The sequence below is a fragment of the Rhinolophus ferrumequinum genome, chromosome 11 (genome assembly GCF_004115265.2).
Source record: "Rhinolophus ferrumequinum isolate MPI-CBG mRhiFer1 chromosome 11, mRhiFer1_v1.p, whole genome shotgun sequence".
Lineage (NCBI taxonomy): Eukaryota > Metazoa > Chordata > Mammalia > Chiroptera > Rhinolophidae > Rhinolophus > Rhinolophus ferrumequinum.
In genome coordinates this window covers 22699754-22721985 of record NC_046294.1, presented here as the reverse complement: position 1 = coordinate 22721985, position 22232 = coordinate 22699754, and the positions used below count along the sequence as shown (strand labels likewise).

Here is a 22232-nt window from a genome sequence, read left to right as displayed (position 1 = left end):
AAACTACAGACCAATATCTCTGATGAATACTGATGCAAAAATCCTAAACAAAATTCTAGCAAATCGAATGCAACAATACATTAAAAAGATTATTCATCACGACCAAGTGGGGTTCATCCCAGGTGCACAGGATGCTTCAACATATGCAAACCCATCAATATGATACATCACATAAACAAAATAAAGGACAAAAATCATATGATTATATCAATTGATGCAGAAAAAGCATTTGACAAGATACAACATCCATTTATGATTAAAACACTTAATAAAATACGTATAGAAGGAAGATACCTTAACTTAATAAAGACCATATATGACAAACCCTCAGCTAATATCATAATTAATGGTGAAAAACTGAAGCCCTTTGCTCTATATTCAGGAACACGACAGGGCTGTCCCCTATCACATCTGCTTTTCAACATAGTGTTGGAAGTCCTTGCCAGAGCAATCAGGCAAGAGAAAGAAATAAAAGGCATCCAAATTGCGAACGAAGAAGTTAAATTGTCACTCTTTGCAGATGACATGATGCTATGTATTGAAAACCCTAAAGACTCCACCAAAAAGCTTTTAGAAACAATAAATGAATACAGTAAAGTTGCTGGCTACAAAATCAACGCACAAAAGTCCAGTGCATTCCTATATATTAACAATGAAATCTCAGGAAAAGAAATTTAAAGAAACAATTCCTTTTGTAATTGTAATAAAAAGAATAAAATACCTAGGAATAAACTTAACCAAGAATATGAAAGACCTATATGCTGAAAACCATAAAACATTTTTAAAAGAAATTGAAGAAGACACAAAGAAATGGAAAGACATTCTGTGCTCATGGATTGGAAGAATCAATATAGTTAAAATGGCCATATTGCCCAAAGCAATATACAAATTTAATGCAATCCCCATCAAAATACCAATGGCATTTTTTAAAGAAATAGAACAAAAAAATCATCAGATTTGTTTGGAACCACAAAAGACCCCAAATAGCCAAAGCAATCTTAAGAAAAAAGAACAATGCTGGAGGTATCACACTCCCTGACTTTAGCTTGTACTACAGGGCAACAATAATCAAAACAGCATGGTATTGGCAGAAAAATAGACACACAGACCAATGGAATAGAATTGAGAACCCAGAAATAAACCCACATAAATATGGACAGATAATTTTTGACAAAGAAGCAAAAAGCATACAATGGAAAAAAGACAGCCTCTTCAATAAATGGTGCTGGGAGAATTGGAAAGCCACATGCAAAAGAATGAAACTGGACTGCTATCTGTCACCATGTACCCAAATTAATTAAAAATGGATCAAAGACTTAAGCATAAGACCTGAAACAATAAACTGCATAGGAGAACACATGGGTACTAAACTGTTGGACCATCGGTTCATAGAGCATTTTATGAATTTGACTCCAAAGGGAAGGGAAGTAAAAGCTAAAATAAATGAATGGGACTACATTAAACTTAAAACCTTCCGCACAGTAAAAGAAACTATCGACAAAATAAAGAGACAACCAACTGAATGGGAAAAGATTTTTGCAAAGAGCGCCTCCTATAAGGGGCTAATACCCAAAATATACAAGGAACTAATACAACTCAACAACAACAAAAAAACAAACAACCCAATTGAAAAATGGGCAGAGGACCTGAAGAGACATTTCTCCAAAGAGGACATACAAATGGCAAATAGACATATGCAAAAATGTCTATCACTAACCATCAGAGAAATGCAAATAAAAACCACAATGAGATATCACCTCACCCCAGTTAGAATGGCTGTCATCAACAAGACAAATAGTAACAAGTGTTGGAGAGGCTGTGGAGAAAAAGGAACCCTCATATACTGTTGGTGGGAATGCAGACTGGTGCAGCCGCTATGGAAGGCAGTGTGGAGGTCCTCAGAAAATTAAGAATAGAATTACCATATGACCCAGCAATCCCTCTGCTGGGTATCTACCCAAAAAAAATCTGAAAACATTTATCCTTAAAGACATGTGTGCTCCAATGTTCATTGCAGCTTTATTTACGGTGGCCAAGACATGGAAACAACAAAAATGTCCCTCGAAAGATGAATGGATAAAGAAGATGTGGTATATATACACAATGGAATACTATTCAGCAGCAAGAAAAGATGAAATAGGACCATTTGTGACAACATGGATGGATCTTGAGATTATAATGCTAAGTGAAATAAGTCAGACAGAAAAAGTAGAAAACCCTATGATTTCACTGATATGTGGTATACAAAACTGAAAACAACAAAAGAACAAGACAGACAAATGAAGGAACAAAAACTCATAGACACAGACAATAGTTCAGGGGTTACCAGAGGGTAAGGGGGGTGGAGGACACTAGAAGAGGGTGAACGGGGTCTAATACATGGTGATGGAAAGAGAACTGACTCTGGGTGGTGAACACACAATGTGAGATATAGATGATGTATTACAGAACTGTACACCTGAAATTGATGTAACTTTACTAACAATTGTCACCCTAATAAATGTAAATAAATAAATAAATAAATAAATAAATAAATAAATAAATAAAACTATTTACTAGGTGCCTGCTCTGTGGCAGACACTATTCTAGGTATTGGAACTCCAGCATGAAGAAACAGATAATGTTTCTGCACTTGTAACTTTCACATGTTTTTGGTGGATCGGGGCGGGGAGATGGACATGGATGAAATAAACCATAAAACAGGATGTAAGACACCAGGTAAAGATGGATGCTGAGAGGAAAAGCAAAGCATAGTGAAGGCCAGAGAGCACTGGGTAAAGATGTCAGCTTGGCGGCCACGATGGCGCTGGGGTTGTTATTTCTTAAAGGACAGTCAGGGAAGGTCAGTCTGCCAGGTACACACTGAGCAGAGACCGGAAGGAAGTGAGGATGAGGCCCAGGTGGAATCCAATGGAAGCACGTTCCAGACAGAAGGAAACACGCGTGCAAAGGTTCTGAAGCAGAATCTGCTTGGAGGGATAGAGGAAAAGCGAAGCAGCCTATGTGCCTGGAGTGGAGAGAGCGGGGGAGAATGGTGGGAGGTGACATGAGAACAGTATTGCCTACAAAATAAGTGGAAGAGATGTAGAAATGGGCCTATTCTCTCCCACCTGGGTGGCCTCCCTCTGTCTTTCCAGGAGAAAGGCTGGGTGCATTTACCTGAGGGCTCAATGCTCTCATCAGGGCTGGTCATTGAGCTCTAATTCCCGGGCTCCACCAGCCTGCCTCACCTGGTTCTTACTACCAAGAAGAATTTTCCATAGCTGGCTGCATCAGGCAGGAATGCCATCTCCCTAGAAACTGCCATAATAAACACATTGAAACTTCAGGAATTTCTATGTATTAAAATCCAGTTCCTCAAATATTATCTTAGAGTCTTGCTTCCACCAGTCACCTACTTTCCCACGATCCAGTGAAATCTGTACATCTTCCAACAGTTGCTACCTCTTGACTAAAGACAGCTGGCTAACAAGCCACCATCTAACAAGCCCTATTCTTCCCTGGCCACTCAGCACTGAGTGTCCCTAAGGAACCTCAGACTGTCTTTGGCCAAACACAAATGGGGCAAGTGGGTGGGAGGGGAACATTCATTTGCTTTTAAAGCACAGTTGAGGTGTTTCAACCTCACCTTGACTGAACCTGCACTGGAAGAACTCTCCGTCTCACCAGGTCTGAGATCTTTGGTTCTCGGCAGGCTAAAAAAAGAGAGAGAGAGAGAGAGAGAGAGAGAGAGAGAGAGAGAGAGAGAGAGAGAGAATGCTGCATAATCTTTTTCCATATTAACTTCACATCATTCAGTTCAGATTCATACCTGAGCACCCTTTCTGGATACCAGGTACACATTCCCCAGGCTCTCAGAGGTGGGACATATCAGCTAAGCTTGGACAGCAACCTAAGCAAAAGAGCATGCTGCCTTTCATCGAAATTGACACCCCCCGCCCCAAGAACCCAAGTAAACACTTACTGGAAAGCGGCTCCACCTGGGTGATTTGAAATAATGGTTGCTAATAGATGAGCATTATCTATTCACATCAACAGTATTTAGTGAACTTGATCAAAATGGAATAAAAGTCAAAGTGAAGGTTCTACATTCTAGCCCAACACAGGGAATTGCAAGGTTCTCATTTAAAAGCAGACAGCAGTGTCAATCATCGATAATACATCTTGGGTAACTGACTCCCCCGTGTCTCTTCTCTGCAATTAAAGTGCCGAACAATCATTGGAGGGCAACTCAAAGCCTAGTTTAATTTTGTAAGAAGTCTTCCTTTCTTCACAAGTGAAAAGGACTCCTACCCATCTCACTTTCTCAGTCAAGCAGCCAACTTTCGCCTAATTAGCAACCTAGGGGCCTTTGGTTGTATTAACTTGTAATAGAAAAGTTGACAAAAATTTCCAAGGCTATATGTAACACCGTTTCCATACTTAATGAAATCAAGAATCAGAGTCTGTGCTGGTGGGGATGAAGGTCGCTTCTGGCTAAAGTCTAAAGTGATTTATTCCTTTCACAAACCATTTTCTTTCATCCCCTTTCCCATGATTCGGCTTGTTGACAAACACCCAGAAGGAAAAGTGGAGGACTGAGGCAATTATCTGGACAATCTAGGCCAAGGACATGCTTTTCTTCCCTGGAAACAGCCAGATCATTGTGACCTGCCCCCCAAAGAGAGGGGCTATTGACCTGGAGCCACCAGTGAATCAATTCAGTAAGAAACTAGCATCCCCACCCCAAGGGTACGGGCAAAACGTCACTCTACATTTCATTTTTTCTGGTCCCAAGCTACCTTTTTACCTTTAGCTCCCAGATTGCCTCACTTTGAGTTTACATGATTCTCTCACTCCTGCCTACATCTCTTTTCTTTTCCCTTGTCTTCCGACTGGAATATAATATTGTCCCAGCTCCTCTTCATCTCTATAAATCCCCGCTCCGCCCCCTCCCCCCCACCCGCAGCCTCCCAGACTGGCCCCAGTCCTACTCACTTCACGTAACGGTCCCTACTTCAGACAATACCGATCACCCCTTTTCTTTGAACGGACACTATTCACCTGTTCCTAGAACTCTGCCTTGAATATTCAACGATTTACTGTCTTTTAAAGTTATTTGTAATATTTCAAACCCTCCTCCACATAAGCTGGCAGGCCTGATGTGTCTCTTTGTCCTTGTATTTCTTACACTAACTTAATAATGTATAGAGACTGGATCAATGTAGCTATAGAAATGCATACGGATTGCTTCCCTTCTTTCCTTGGGTTTGCAGATAGAAAACTCAGCCCTGTCATCTTTCCTAAACTACTCGGAAAACTATGTCACTCTTCTTGATCACATCAAGATGTGGAGAGGAGGACGAGCAGGTCCGAGGACAGTCCCAAACAGAAGCAAATGTTTTTAGGGACGGTTTCCAACCTGAGAGTAACATATGGGTCCAGTGAGAACGTAAAGAGAGAAAGGCATTTTCCAGGGACTCAAAACACGTGTGGGAGCCACTGAAACATCCAACAACTCCAACTACTTCGACACACAAACTTCAGAAATCTTTGCCAATTACCTTTTAGGCATATGGGCTGCTTCCCTGACCACTCTCCATTCTGCTGGCAAGTTCTCTTCTCGTTGCCACTAAGAACATACGAGTTGTTACAATAGAAGGATACAACAGTGCCAATTTTTGCATAGCGTCCATTGATGAGCCCAGGACCTCCAGTTATTTTCTTGTACCCATTGACGGGGCCCCCCGGGTCGGAGCAGTTTCTTTCTTCGACGACTAAAAGAGAAATAAAAGAAGAGCTATTAAAAGTCTGAAGCATTCCATTTTAGAATCGAATCTTTTCATGTTTCATTGCATTCAAAATGCAATGATATGGAGCCTGCCAGCAACGGCACCTCAACTGAATCACCGAGAGAAAACACGTAATAGAAAATGCATGAATTAGATATATCTTTCCCTCGCTTTAATGATTTAGTCTTAAGTTAAAAAGTATTTCATTCTCTACATAAATAAATTTCATACCACAACGGGCTCTCATATCATCGTGTTCATTCCTTTCTCAAAGTGTGGGAGCTGGGCAAACCTGGACAAGAAAACACATTTCACCTAGATTTTATGATCAGTATACAAGGGTTATTGCTTTTCAGTGTTGTATCATCTCCTTTGTTCATTAAAGCCTGGGCAATTAAACGAGACTATTTCCTATTTGTGTTGTACGCAGAAAGTAGAGCTGATTAGAAACAAGAGTGCATATACGACATGAATTTTATTTAGATTTTACATTTCATCTTCAGGCGCATAAGTGTGTTAAAAGTTATAGCTAAGAATACTAGAGAACTCTATAAATTCAGAGATACAACAAATTTCCCTTGATGTCCAAATGGAACTTTCCATCGAAACACTAAGCAATACTCATTACAAAGGTATTTCGTTTCCCTTACTCGTGTTAAATAGCTACTTAAAGTAGAAATAGCATCACCAGCTATTCTGAGCACTGAACAGGATATTAGATATATCATGGAAATATTCTATCAGATAGATAACATATTTTCCTCAAATAGATCATGGCACAATACTGAATATTACTTGCTAAGGGCACAGAGTAAGTCCCCTGAAGAATGCAACCTTTAATTGGTGAATTTGGGTACCAATCACTCTATCAGCCTCCCTCGTCTCTTTTTAATCATTTCTTCTAAGACACTGGCTCATCCCTATGAAACAGTCCCCATACAATACAATTATGCATTTGACATGCTTTTCTTCCCATAACTATCCAATTACCTTTCAAGCAACTTGCCTCCAGGCAAGAAAACAATCTCCATTCAGATAGCACTTTTAAAACATGTGAGAACGAAAAGTCAATAATTTTCCTATGTGCAATTTGGCAAGGTTCCCAATATTAGCCAAACTACAGGTCTGTCTACTGTAGTAGACAGTGATACTCAGTGACACTCTGCTTCTGGGCTACGCAATATGAGCAGTTGCCCTGGGGGGTGACTCCAAAACCCCACCTGTAGTGTAAAAAGGGGACCTCACTAAGTGAGCTGTTTATAAAATACCGATATGGTATAGAGAGGACAATGTACTTTTCGAAGTTTCACGTGGACTCAGCCCCAGTGCTTTGTATTTCCAGGAATACCTCCAGGATGTGGGAGGAAAAGGCAGAGAAAGCATTCTCTACTGCTTCAGAGATGGGGCTTCCTTTTTACGGTACAGACTCACTCAGTGCTGAACAGGGAGCACAGAAGCAACTGACAGGAGCCCACAGACTGCAGTCATCTCAAAAGCATGGTAGGTTACGCTTGCAGGATTTAGAAAATGGAATTAGCGGCCAACATAAAAATCAAGGGGTTTCTCATAAAAATCTGTATTATCAGCTCCTGACAACATTCAGTTCTGGAAACCCTGGGCCTGTATTCCCACATGGCAACAATCCACTGGCATTGAGAAGTGGCTTTCAGCTTACATGGGGGCTGTGTTCTTCACTTGGCCACGGCCCCCACCAGCTGCCAGCTCGGGCAGGCACTTGAATCTGTGGCCAGTTAGCCTCTCAAAGCGCTATGATTTGTGCCATTCAAGTGTAGTTCTTCATCCATGTTGAGCTTTGCTTCCTAGAGCTCATGGCCAAGAAACATTGGGTGATACTTAAGACCAGTCCTGAAATATTGAAAGAAAATGAACTATACTCTAGCCATATCAGCCTCAGCAGAAGATAAGAAACCAGTTCAACTATAAGCCTGATAGTAAGTATTACCAAGGTCCACTAGGCTGCCTTCCCATGATTTCCTATGTGCAGGATTCTCATCTCTGTATTCCATTTAATGTGAGTTTAACTAGAGGGAACTTTGAAGAGTTCTAGAGCCCTTGGAGGTAATAAAGCCTTAGGACAACTCAAATCCTTTGTTTCTCTCACTTTAAAAGAAGACTTAAAGAGAAACTGACTGAGGATTACAAAACAAGTCTGCCAAGGCTGAGGAATTCTGCCATAGTTCTGTAATTCTTAGATGTTTACTCTTTCATTATGCGATATGTCTCACATCAGGTCACATATGTACTTTTCGTATAATGTTTCTTTACTCCAACCCCCAGAAAAGCTATAATTAAATCAACAGTGCACCTTAAACTTGCTGAGATCTTAGAATGGAGTATTATTATTTGGTTTTAAATCATTGCTCATGGAATATCACCAGGATAGAGTCGAGTGATGCTTCTGAGTTAGGAAGCCAAGACTCTATGGCTAAAATTCAAAAGAAATGCAGATAATAGAAATAGACTTATAAAGGATCCAGCTAATGTCGTTGTTTGACACTACTTAAAAATAATGATACTGGATTTGTGCAAGGAAAGTAAAGACAAAATTGAGAACTCAGGTGAAAAACTGAAAATGTTGAAAAATAGCCAATGGAGGAATTTAGAACTGAAAAGTTACAATGACAGAAATTAAAAACCTCAGGTGAGTTTAATAGCAAATCAGGTACAGCTTAAGAGTATTAATAAATTGAAAGATAACTTCAAAAAACAATCAGAATGAAGGCCAAGGGATTAAAAGGTGAAAAATGCACAGCAAAATGAAAGGGACGCTGGGGATACAGTGAGAACATGAATCAATAATTGGCATCCCAGAAGGAGAAGAGAGAGTGAATGGAGCAAAAACAATATGTAAAGAGATAATATCTGAAAATGTCCCAAACAGATGAAAGACATCAACCTACAGATTTACAACGTTCAAAGCCAGAGAAACAGGAAGAAAACCACACGTAGATATAATATATAAAACTGTTCAAAACCAAAACCAAAAGAAAAAAAAAAATTAAACAGCCAAAGAGGGAAAAAGGGACTGGGAAAAACATCCTTAATGCAATTATAGTCACTGTCTCTGGCTTGTAATTTTAAAAATGATTTTTGCTCCTTTATACTTCCCCTCCCCCCAGGTTTTATAATCAGAAAATGTAAGCAAAGGGGTGGCCGGATGGCTCAGTTGGTTAGAGCGCAAGCTCTGAACAACAGGGTTGCCGGTTCGATTCCCACATGGGCCAGTGAGCTGCACCCTCCACAACTAGATTGATGACAACCAGCTGCCGCTGAGCTTCTGGAGGGACAGCTGGTTAGAGCGTGAGCTCTCAACAACAACTCTCAGCACTGTTGCTGGTTCAATTCCTGCACAGGATTGTGGGCTGTGCCCCCTGCAACTAAAGATTGAAAACGGAGACTGGACTTGGAGCTGAGCTGCGTTTCCACAACTAGATTGAAGGACAATGGCTTGTAGCTGATGGGCCCTGGAGAAACACACTGTTCCCCAATATTCCTCAACTTAAAAAAAATATTTTAAAAGAAAATGTAAGCATAAGTTTGTTGTTTATTAGTTTTGTTGTTTCTGTTATTATTTTTTTTTACGCATCAGGCAAAACGGTTTGGGGCCTCCCTACTAAGCCTATAAACCTAGCATTAAGTCTTCCATACTTTTTTTGTTTGATTTGCACCCCATGCAAATCTGTTTACTAATTTGCATAATCATAGAGTAATCCAAATTTGCATGAATTCAAATTTAAATGAGTTTTGTCACTAGACTCTTGTGGAAAAAGAATGGCCTCCTGGATCATATAAATATAGGTTCAAATAATCATTTGGTTTCTCAGTGTCCAGAACAAGCACACAGTAGTTACTCATTAAATGTTTGTTGATGAGTAGAAGTTTACTCATTTTTCCACTTAATGAACTAGGACCTAAGAAAATTACTTAATCTCTCTAGGCCTTGCTTTTCTCATCTGTAAAACAGGATAATATCACTTACCTGTCTGGGCTGGTTTTGAGAAGTAGTTCAAATAACACATAGTTTCCTTTTCCCGTGGCTGCCTTTATTTACAAAGCACCCCACTATCTTTAAAAATCAATCCCCCAAATTCATAAACCTTAAAAAAAGAAAAACCCACAATGAAGTCTAAAGGTCCATCATTGGCCATATTTGAATAATAGGCAATATTCCACTGTTTTCTGGCCTCTTGGTAATGGGTAACCATGATGGGCTTCCAGACCTGAGTCCAATATGTTTATTAGGACTTCTCAGTACCAACCACGGTCTTTAGACACGCATCTCTTTTAATCTTGAATGATGAAAGTTAAAAGTTGTACCCCGGTATCAAACATCCACTGGGCATTATTCTCTCTTCCCTGTCATTTATTTCCTGTACTTTCCAAAGCTGAACACTCTCCTATGATGCTTTGAAGAGAATTCTAAGACTCCCTCCATCCATGCTTTCCTCTGTTGGTTCAGACATCTACCTGTTGGGTTCACAGACTATCTGCATCTCATCAGAGCATCTCCCCAGGGTTAGATTTCAAAACGACCTCTTTTCTTCGCCCATAGCTTCAATTTTTAGAAACCTTTGTATCTCCCCATTGAACAGATTCATGAATCTTTTCTACTTGATTTTTAAGGGCTTTGTGTTTCATTTCTCCTCAGTGGGATGGATGTTTTCACACAAAGTCAAAAGAGAAATGAAAACATCTGCCTCTCTGGCCTGAAGGAACATCACCCTCCTGCTTTGCTAAGTAAAATATTCCATGATTACAAATAAATAGCACATTGCCCTATTACTTTTGGGACTCAGCCCGGGAACAGAAATATATTAAGTTCAGCGAGCCCTTACATGCTATTTCATGAACAACAACTGTACTTGGGAGTGCGTTTTTCTGAGATACTGTTTCATATAAACATTCAAAGAAAGATTTCTCTTCCTTTGTCTTCAGTTTTTCTCAGGGCAATGGTATGAGGTGGTCTGCTGCGATACCACTTTACAGAACGACATAGGATGGCTTTGTGATAACTTTGTAGTGAACCCTGTGGGTGCCCCACCCAGGTCCCCTCATATCCTTTTACCACCTCAGCTTCTACACAGGAGCTTTATTGCTGAGCGCTGGCACCTGCTACCTTCGGAACCTTGCCCTCAGGCATGGGTACCATCTTGCCCGTATGAAGAGCTGATAAATACCTGGATTTTTGTCTCCTTCATGGCCACCCCAGGGTTGCCTATAGCCAATGACTAACGGGTGTGGAAGGACAAAAATCCAACTCCTGTTCCTCTAGGTGTCATTTATAGCCCCTTGCACCCTATGGGATCAGGCTGAAGCTGGGCGTTCAGTTGAAATCACTCTCGCTTGATTTCTTCCTCTTTCCTATCTTGCTTCCCCAATCCTCTTACTGGTTGGTCCTGGGAGTACTTCCTTTAATAAATCATTTGGACCCAAATGCTTGGCTCATGGACTGTTTTGGGGAGAAAGTAACCTAAGACAGCTCTGTGCATCAGGGACCTCGTGCCTTCCCATGGTGGCACTCCTGGGAGGTGACAAGACCCCCGAGAGGCAGCTGTCTCAGCCCTGGGCATTGAGCCTGCATGCCTTTCAGCACTCTGGGGGATTGTGGGGAGGATGATTGGTGGGGCAACTAGAGGGGCTGAATGTCATCAGAGGGCCTCCAGCCTCCTCATATGCTCTCAGGCTCCAGGCCAGCCCCAGGCCAGCAGAGCTGTTTTACCCGATGGGACTGGCTACCCTGAAACAATCGGCTTCCCCAAGCTAAACGGTGTGGCCCTAAATCTACCATCTGAGGATTCTCCCTGATGATTTGGTGCTGTGTAAAAAGCCAGGGACCTTTCCACAACTCGAGGACACAGAGGACACCCCAACAATTACTGAGACTGAACTTCTATGAACCTGAATTACGGGTCTCAGAATTGGATTTAAGTTGATTTAAAGCAAATAAAGTTATATCTTTTGCTCTCCTATCTGACTGGTACACTAAGATTCATACTTAATACAAGGCAGCTGAGATGACATGGTCTAGAAGTTCTATAAGAAATGGACATAATGATGGAGACATCAGGAAAACCTAGAGATCTTTTTAGGAAAAATGACTCTTCAGTGCACACAAAAACCACTTTTTCTGTGCCCTCAATATAATAGATCAATTCTACTGAATGTGACAAAAGGTATCCGCACTCTTCGTCCCTAACGTAGGGAATGGACTCACCTCCCATTCCTCTAATAATCACAAAACTCAGGGGGCAGATCCCAGCTGTGGCAAGAAAACAGACCTCTCTTTCCATTATATCACTGTCCACTGCTTCATCCTTGTTCACAAAATATCTTTTCCTGAATAACTGCAGAATGCTGGCATGATACACCAGACTCCCATGAACACATTTGTCTTTCCAGTTTGCTTCAGTCTCAAAGCTGTAAGCTTAAATATGGAGACAAGATCTATAAAAAGCCCCAGGAACCAACGAATCTAGTCACTGCTTTGCCTTGGGAAGTCCAGCATGTGTTTCGGTAGAGAGAGGCTGTGAAGTGCTATTATTGATTTCATTGATTAATTTTCCTGTCCCATATATTTAATGAGTGCCTCCTCTGTGCCCAGCAGAAGAAGGCATTGGCAGATGTTGTCTATAACTTTAACGTGGAGATTTTTCCTTTAAACCCAGAAATAGAAATGATGTCAGTTAAGGCTTGAGATATCTCAAGGTTCTCCCCAGCTTCACTTACGCACTTATAAAATTATGGTTTGGGGCCTTCCTTCCAATTACTGATTCCTCAGGTCTTCAGGTGAGTAGACCTCCAGACATGTGTATGTATTATGTATACACATATGTGTATGTGTATGTATATGTATACATAGATGAAGGTCTGACAATTAAGTTCGTGAACTTTCCACTGTGTAAGTGCATGTATATGTGTACGTATGTGTATATAAACATATACGAATATGTAGATGCATTTTTTTTCATTAGCACCAATTTATCCTAAGTGATTAGCACCTTCCTTAAATGTGCTTCTAAAATTATACCAGAACATAGGACCCTACCCAAGGAATAAAATCCAGGTAATCGTGGGGACCTTAAATGAGTCTGAATGGTGGGGTAGGGGTCTCAACAAATACTAGCCATCCACAGCACTTAACTGTAGTCTGACTTGCAACAAAGATTTCGTCAGGTACAATCAATTGAACTGGGTTGACACCACTTAGCCTGCTGTATTCTCTGAAAGAAAACCTCTCAATCTCCAGGATGGAGCCTGGGTGAAACGGAACCAGGTCTGATTTAGATGTTCCTGCCAAGGATAACCACTGGAGACTTGTTAGAAGTCAAGCCCCCAGTTCCATCACATCTGTGCTCTCCCTGTGGTACCAGACAGAACTGTTGATGCAGAGAGGACCATTTCACCAGGGCTCACGTTGAAGTGAATGCAGGGTGACCAGCCGGTCAAGGGCACAATTACAGAAGAGGAGACAATGAGCAGGGGCCCAGTAATGCTTTGCTATGGTGTGAGCAGCCACATTCTACCCCTTGCCTGAAAAATGCAAGATGGCAAAGTTTGCCTGAGTCCTTCAGAAGATTCCAAGTCCTTTGGGAGGAATTATAGTGATTCCACAAACATCACTGGGGTCTCCACTCACTTCTACCACCCCACCCTATATAAAACTGGGCTGGCCTTTATGTACACAGGGAGAGAGAGAGAGAGAGAGAGAGGTTTAAGATGTCACTTTTTGGATCTCACACTGGACTTTTTAAAATCAATAATACAGATGATTATATTTGAGTATCCTGCAGACGACACAACTCTGACATCTATATTATTCAGCATTGACAAGGGCTTACCTAATATTTTAAAGAAACAACCAAATAGCGACCTAGCTGACCTGAGCTCTAGCCTCTACGAGGTTAGCGCCTCAAAAAATACTTTCATGAAGTGTCTTAGGGTTGGGTTCCCCCAGAGGCAAGCTGTGAGAGACTTGAGTGCAAGTATTAGGCTGGTGCAAAAGTAACTGTGGTTTTTGCAATTCTTTTTAACCTTTTAAACCACAATTATGTTTGCACCAACCTCATAGTTTATTTAGGTGACAATCCCAGGAAAGACCAACAGCAGTTGTGAGGGAAGTAAGACAGGGAAGTTCACCTTACCAAGAAAGTTACCAGTGGGAGCTACGGGGCTCAATGTCATTGGGAAGTGGGGAGACAGGGAAGAACCTGCCTCAGAGTCACCCTACCCAAGTCGTAAGGGATATGAGTCACTGCCTACTAACTGCCATCAATCGTTTCTTGAAAAATACCACCACATTGAAATAATAGATAGCAACAAAAAGGCAAAGAAACAATGGAGATACAGTCCTACCAGAAAACCAGAGATAGAATGATAGGAAATTCTCAGGTATCAATAATCACCCTAAGTGTAAACAGACTGAACTCACAAATAAAAAGACACAGAGAAGCAGATTGGATCAAAAAAGTAAACCCAACCATATGCTGCCTCCAAGAGACACATTTCAGCTACAAAGACAAATATAGACTCAAAAGGAAAGAGTGGAAATTGACACGCCAAGCAAATGATATTCAGAGAAAAGCAGGTGTAGTCATACTGATATCAGATGAATCAGACTTTGGGATAACAAAGGTAACAAGAGACAAAGATGGACATTTCATAATGATAAAGAGGACTATACAACAAGAAGACATAACAGTCATCAATATTTATGCCTCCAATCAGGGAGCACCAAAATATACCGAACAACTACTAACAGAACTAAAGGGAGAAATTTACCAAAACACAATTATAGTAGGGGACCTAAATACATCATTGACAGTTATGGATAGATCATCCAAACAGCAAATAAAAAAAGACATAGCAGCCCTAAATTACACATTAGATGAAATGGACATAATTGACATTTATAGAACACTTCATCCTAGAACATCAGACTATACATTTTTTCTAGTGTACATGGAACATTCTCAAGGATAGACCAGATAGTGAGACATAAAATTAGCCTCAGCAAATTTAAGCAGATAGAAATCATACCAAGCATATACTCCAATCACAAGGCTTTGAAATTGGATATCGACTGCAAAAAGAAAGCCGGAAAAATCACAAATACGTGGCGAGTAAACAACATACTTTTAAAGAACGACTGGGTCAAAGAAGAAATAAGAGGAGAGATCAAAAGATATATAGAAACAAATGAGAATGAAAATACATGCTATCAAAATTTTGGGGATGCAGTGAAAGCAGTTTTAAAAGGGAAATTTATATCATTACAGGCCTATCTCAAGAAATGAAAAATCCCAGATAAATAACCTCAAGTTACATCTTAAAGAAAAATGACGGGATAAACATGAACTCCTCGGCACCTCCTGTCTTCCTACAGATAAGAGCTCTGAGAGCTAGAGAGAGCCCTCAGGCAGAACGGCAGGAGTAAAGGGCTGGAAGCCAGTAGGCCAGTGTGCACGTAATGGTATAAACACATGAAGCCCAGCTCCTTTTTTTTTTTTTTTCCCCAGGAGAGGTGGAAGGATCTAGTTTTTAAAACTATATGGTATAAAATAAGATTAAATTTCTGTTATCTACCAAACTGAAGTGGAAAACATTTCCCCAGCACCTATCTTTAGCTAAGGAGAGGAAAGGAGCAGGGATTATAATATTTGCATCTCCAAATGAACTTGGGTTCACTTGTATTTAGTATATTGGGTTGGTGCAAAAGTAATTGCAGTTTTTGCATTTCTTTTTAACCTTTTAAACCGCAATTACTTTTGCACCAAACCTAATGCAATTAGAGACATACCAACGAAAGCATTTCTCTTTTTGCCATTGCTGCCAGGAAACTCAGAACGAGAGCCATTTGAGGTTGGCCACGTCATCGGATGCAAATGTTAAAGCAAATGTAAATCTCTCATCCCACCAAATATTCTCCTTCGCGCATTCTTGCCCTGCTCCTAACTTATTAATATTTCGTTTTCCTTTAATTACTATTATTTAGACCTGCTTGCTTTCAGAAATAGTTTGATGTCATTTACAAAACTGCACGTGAAAAAGCATACATTTCTTTTCTCAAATTTTGTATTAATGAAATATTTAGTATCCAGCCATCTGGGTACCATTATTCTGTGTCTTTAACAGAAACTGTGTGTCAGAACTGTAAGATTATCTGACAATTTCAGCACAGAAAACAGATTCAAAATCAGCAAAATTCACTACCCCATTATCTAGCTGGTGTTCGACACTGGGCAGGTAAGGTGTGTGAGTCTCAATTCTTAGCATACTCTTGGTATCCATCCATTCTCACTCGTCACCAAAATCAAGGAAGCAATTTGTGACAGAATTTTGGTTCTGTTTGGAAAAGGCATGACCTTTTTCACTGGGGCTTTGTTCATTCCGGAATCCTGACTTAACATGAGACCAACACCCAGAGACGAAAAACCACTGGATGGACTCCCTCTGTTCCTTGCTTTTTTCCTGTTCCACTTACATGTGAGTTTGGTTCTTCTGGACCAAACCAAATATCTTTTACTCCCACAAGGGTCTTCCCCAACCAGGAATAATGACACCAAAAACCTTTCTTATCCCTTTCCAGCCAATAGCATTCTGCCCCCCTGATGTTTTTATCCAGCCCCCAGCTGGTGTGAAAGAGACAGTATCCATGTGAAATTATGCTTGGATTGCACACACTGCTGTTTATTCATCCAACAGCAATTTGGAGGCTGAGGCTTACAATTAGCTATTTGATCTTAATCAGTATTGTCCTTGCCCCCGGGTACACTGGGTCTTTTGGACACCGCTTTTCCGGTGTTTAGATGGCCTAGTTAATTAGACAGTTGAAACTGCCTGTGCTGAAGATACAGGTCCACTTTAAAAAATCTTCAGAAACTCTTAGTCGTTTTCCTTTTGTCCACAATCACCCGGATGCATCCTCATTGGGTAGAGTAGATGTGTAACCTATGTACCTGGTAGAAATTTCATTACCCTCTACATAGGGGAGCTGCTCAGTTATGGCCTTCTTGGGGCTTCCCCAGTTCTCGGAAGGTTTCTGAGTCAGCTCCTGGGGCTGTGGTGGGGGGTGGGTACTAACACTAAATTACTGGGGACCATGGCCCCCTGTGGTGTTGATAGTCAACCTTTCAAAGTATAAGCAACGCTCACCATGAAAGTGGCCTGAACTGAACAATTCTGCTCTGTTTAGCCTTGAGAATAAAGAGAACGACCTTGCTGAAGACTCCCGAGGTGCTGGGCACACCTGAGTGCTGGGAGATGAGTAATTCTCACCGCCCCCTTAGTCATGCTCGTCAGCACCCTCACCATACGCCTCACTAGAGGAAGTTGTAGCCAGACACTAAGTGACACGTGGCATTCTTCTCTGCGCTTGAGAAAGGCTAAGATTGGAATTGTTTTGTGGTTCTGCCAAATAGAAGAAAAAATATATACTGTAGAGCCCTGCCTCACTTCCTCTGGTACCTACCAGACACTCAAAAGCTTTGGCTGGATGTATCTGTAAAGAAGGGAAGGGAACGATACCTACCCCAGGGCTGTTGTGACGATTAAATAAGACAATGTCACATAAAGCATAGAGCCTGGCCGAGAGTGAGAACAGAGAATAATAACCACTGTTGTTGTTCATCCTTGGATACCAACAGGAATGCTTTGCGTTTTGCAAAGAGCAAACGTCCACCTTCCGAAGCAGAGTGAGAGAGCAAATGCCCCACAAGGCAGAAGCATTTAATGAAAAGTGAGGGCTCCACAGTCTTTGTCAAGGGGCTGGAGTCAGTCTTGGGTTCATGCTGGCAGGGATGTGTTCCATCAGGAGTTAACTCTGCTTTGCTCTCATGTTCTCCTGTTTCTACCCTCCTCCCTCTTCCCTCAGGTGGGCATAGAGCCCGTCCCAGCACTAACGGATTACCTCTTCACCCAGAACCAAAATAAAATCTGCCTGCTACAGTAAATTCTGCCTCAGTGACCCCATCTGCAAAGGAAAAGCCAAGAGGACCCTGACAAGGAGCCAGCAGGTGGAAGCCCCTTCTCAGTAACACAATGATGGGTGCGGTCCTTTCCATTCCATGCTCTCGGACACAGTCAGGCTGGATCGCTGATTAGGTGGTCTCACCTGTCCTCTTGTTATTTGGCTGGAATGCTGTCCATAAAGTGACCAAATAATTGCTGACTAGCAAAATGTACCCCTTATGTGCCAACCTCCGAGCAACTGACCCTGAATGAGACATAGCAATGCTTGGGATCAGAGGCCAGGGGCCCATGGAGCCCAGCAGTGTGAAGGCTGAAATGTTGCTTGGTCTATGTAGACTCAGGCTCACCCAACAAAGGAGTGATCCAAATGAAACTTTCCCCCTGAGTTATAAAAACAAATAAACCCCTTGATAACCATACAAGGACAGCTTCCACTGTGTTCAGTGACAGCTTTTGCTGTTCAGATCTAAAGCCCAGTGGGATGGCATCCCTCTAAGTAGGCCAAAAAGGATGTCAGACATTCATTTCCATGTTAGGGAGAGAGAGGAGACGGGCGGCTCAGGTGGAAGGAGGTGTGTGAGAAGGCAGCCATCGCCAGCTGATGGTCTCCCGGGTCTCCTCAATCCCTGAAGGCTCTGAGCTCTCAAGTGCTTGAGGCTGACTAACAACTATGGATTTCCCAGGAGTCTTTTCCATGGAATTATCCCCGTCGTCCCCATACCCTCGCAAGCTTAATTGCTCATTCTCTTTTTTGTCCTGTCTCTCTAATAAAATATGTTAAGTGACCCTCTGGAGACCTGGTTTCCTCTATGACCACCAGGGGACTGACATACAGCCCATCACAGGTTAAATGAGTGACTACTGAAAAACCCCACGAGAAAAAGGGAGGCTGACCAGGTAATGACATTTGGGCAACCTGCTCTGGAGTTTCGCCATTACTCTACTGATCATTTCTAATAGCTCCCTCGCTAGGCTGTCCCAGCTACAAAGGTTTCCCATCCATCACGCCCAACGTGGGTGTCTTCTCGTGGGATCCAGAATGCTTTTACGACAATGACCTTGGCAGTGTGTACTTGCCCTTTTAAAGCCAGATCTTTCTCGCCTGTTTGCAGGTGCAGTGGTGGCAATACTTAGTGTCTGGCAATGATTTGGGAAGAGCAGCTCACAGGGAAAACTTAGAAACTCGTGGAATAATTTTGTCAAGCTCTGGAACCCTAAAACAGGTTTGTTGGAGTCATCTAGCTTGTAGCAGCTAGCACTGTTGCCCTAACCCCTTATCTGGAGAATCTCCTGCTTTCTGCCAAATGTTTCAATGGCCATAATAGGGGAGCCAGAAGTAGTACAAAGAATAATGGCTCCTGTTATTCAACTCAGTGCCTTACGTGGATTATTTCATTCCATCCCCACAAACATTCTGAGGCATGTTTGGTATTATTTTTCTGAACTTTATAAATGGGGAAACTGAGGCTCTTGGAAGTTAAATGACTTGTTCAAGATCACCTGGCTGGTAAACTGCAGGCTCAGAGTTAAACCAAGCTCTTTCTGACCCTAGGTCTAAGCTCTTCCCCCTATTATGGACAAAGGAGTGCCTATCTTCTACATATTAAGGAGAAGATGGGACTCTAGAACAAAAACGCCAGTAAACAATGCCATTTTGACAATGCCCCACCTTAGAACAATTTGTGTTAATCTCACCAAGTCCCCAGCGTATTATTTATCTGTGATGGGAGAGGTGATTGCAACCCACTGGGGGTCTCAGCACACTCTCATAGCATCAGTGTTAACGTTTCCATGAAAACCACCAAGTTCCCTAATCGCTTATTCTGCTGAGAAGCATGGGTCGTCTCTTTGAAGCTGAAGTATAAAGTGTGCCTCTCATCCTGGGCTCTTTTCTTCCCAGCCCTTGGGACAGGCTAGAAACCTTCTGATGCTCCAAAATCCCAATGAATCCAGATTCACCATTTTTCTTTAATTGGTGGAAGCCGATTTGTTGCATTCAAAGACACATCAGAGCCTGCAGGGTGAGCATTGTGCCCCAAGATTTAGCCCGTTTCATTGTCCTTCATTAGCATGCAGGGGGAAAGCCCGGCATGGTCAACTGGGCCACAGGAACAAAGGCAACATGGAAACTGGAGCGGGGAAATGAATCCCTCACTCTCCACTTTTTCAAAACAACATTCTGACCACATACTCGAGAACTTATTTTGTCCTTGTGTTCCAGACAAAGAAACAGGAAACTTCAGAGGGAAAAAGGGGCCCCAGTTTCTTACATGATGGCCCAAGGAGGTTGGGGTCACTGAGGGTGCTGCCTTGGCCCTTTCAAGGCTGAAAGGGGCTACTCCCCTTTTTTTGCTCTCGGAAGAGGTACCTGGGAGCAGGGGAAAGTTGTTCTTTCTTGGGAAACAACTAAAAGGGGAAGCCTGAGGGCAGCAGCACTTACAAACTGTACTTGGGGCTCTCACACCCTCTCACCGACTGAACTAGGGCAACCCGTGCTGATTGTTTTTTATTCTTTCTCTAACACCCCACGGAGTCTGAATGAGACTGTCCCCTCAGCTCCACGGAATTCCTCTGAAAATCATCCATTTCCAGCTTGACCCTAGTTTCTGACATGCAAGTTGTAATGCTGATGTGGAGGACGGGTTTGACCACGGCTTCTTTTGTAAACTGGTAAAACTTTCCAGTGACCACTTCGGCAACTGCTCTCAAAAGCTTAAATAGTATGTATACCCTCAACAACAATTTGCAATCTATCTTACAAAACTACTTCTACGTGTGAACCATGAAATATACATTAGGATAGTCATTGCAGCTCTTGTGACAGAAAAAATTCAACATGATAACAAGTCCACCTGGCAGAACTGGATGGATATATGACTGCATATACATGCATACATGCACGTATTGGAATATGCAGCCATCATTTCTTCACATGAGGAGGACCAATGTGGACTGACCTGGAAAAAACATCCATGATACGGGAACTGAAAACAAGTTGAAAAACTGTATGTATATTTCAATCCACTTTTTCTTTTAAATACAGTTTCTCAACTTTGGCACGACTGACCGTTGAGCTGGATAGTTCTTTATTGTGGGGGCTGCCCTGTAGGATGTTTAGCCGGTTCCCTGACCTCTACCCACTACATACCAGCAGCACCCTCCCCCTGCAATTACAACAACCAACACTGTTCCCAAACAGTGCCAAAATTTCCCTGGGGGTGGGAGTTGGGGACGAAATGGCCCCCAGTGAAGAACTGATAGCTTAAAAAGAATGACATATAAACAACCTCGGTGTGCACACCATTGAAAAAAGTCTGGAAGGATACTCACTAAATTGTTAACTGCTGGGAACCAGGATTGGTCAGAAAAAGACAATGCTCTCTTTTTATTTTATATTCCTCTGTACTGTTTGATTATTTTAACGAGCATATATTTCTCCTGTAATTAAGTAGAAAATCTATTTCTATTTCATTTCCACTCACAAACAAACACAAACACCAAGAAAATAAAGAGAATAGCTTATGTCAAGAGACAGTCAATCAGGAGGCTCTCTCTTTTCTTCTTAGGTTACAGTTTTGTTTTGTTTTTTTTTTTTAATTTTCAATTACAGTTGACATTCAATAGTATTTTATATTAGTTTCACGTGTACAGTTTCAGGTTAGACATTTATCTAAGGTACGAAGTGATCCCCTTAATAAGTCTCGTACCCACCTGGCACTATACATAGTTATTCCAATAGTATTGATTATATTCCCTATGCTATACTTTACATTACCAAGGATTCTCTTTGGAAAAGAGCAAAGGGTGGGCCTTACCTGGGAAGGGAAGTCCTTTGAGAGGACACGATAATGAGACATGAGGTATAATCAGAGCATATCAATTGATCATATCCAGTCTCACCAAGCCCCGTGGTGAGAACCGTGTCTGAGAGACTGTGAACGATATGAGGAATGTGAATTCTAGCTTCTAGTTTTGAGTTGTTGAATTGGATGGGGACCAGTGTCTTGCACTCCATGCTTCAAACCTTTCGTCTGCTAAAAGGAACATCTACCTTCCCACAGACTTTAGGAGGACAGATCCTTAGAGCAGCGGCTATGGAGGAGATTCTCCTAGGATCAGATTTGGTACTACATAAATAAAAGATGGAATTCTCATTAATATTTGTTTTAATTTTTTTAAAGCTATTTTTTTAAACAAGTGCTTAGTCCAATTTGGGTATTTCAGAGTTCGGAGAATCCCAGAATGTTTTGGTGTCTTCTTAATTTTGAAAGTATTTCCCTCAGGAAGATTTTTATAGTTCATTGATATACTCATGAGGAAAACAATAAAGCTTTTTTTTTCCCCTTCTTTTTTGTTTTTATAGATGCTAAGGCTGCTTTGGAAAATGATTGAGGTTTGTTGGGAAATTACAAGGTAATTTCTTGTAATTACCTTGTAATTACAAAAAAAGCCACAGCTAATTTTTGTGATGTT

The 22232-nt window shown here is 41.6% G+C and overlaps 1 protein-coding gene across 3 annotated transcripts in view; it reads right to left on the bottom strand.

Annotated features, from left to right (window-relative positions):
* Positions 1 to 22232, bottom strand: part of PAMR1 (peptidase domain containing associated with muscle regeneration 1) — a 156423-nt gene that overhangs the window by 10846 nt on the left and 123345 nt on the right. For all 3 annotated transcript variants that reach the window (XM_033120117.1, XM_033120116.1, XM_033120115.1), the window contains exons 7-8: positions 5544 to 5756; positions 3629 to 3695 (exon numbers count right to left, since the gene is read on the bottom strand). In XM_033120117.1, coding sequence (XP_032976008.1) covers positions 3629 to 3695; positions 5544 to 5756 — 280 coding nt within the window. The remainder of the gene's footprint in view (positions 1 to 3628; positions 3696 to 5543; positions 5757 to 22232) is intronic.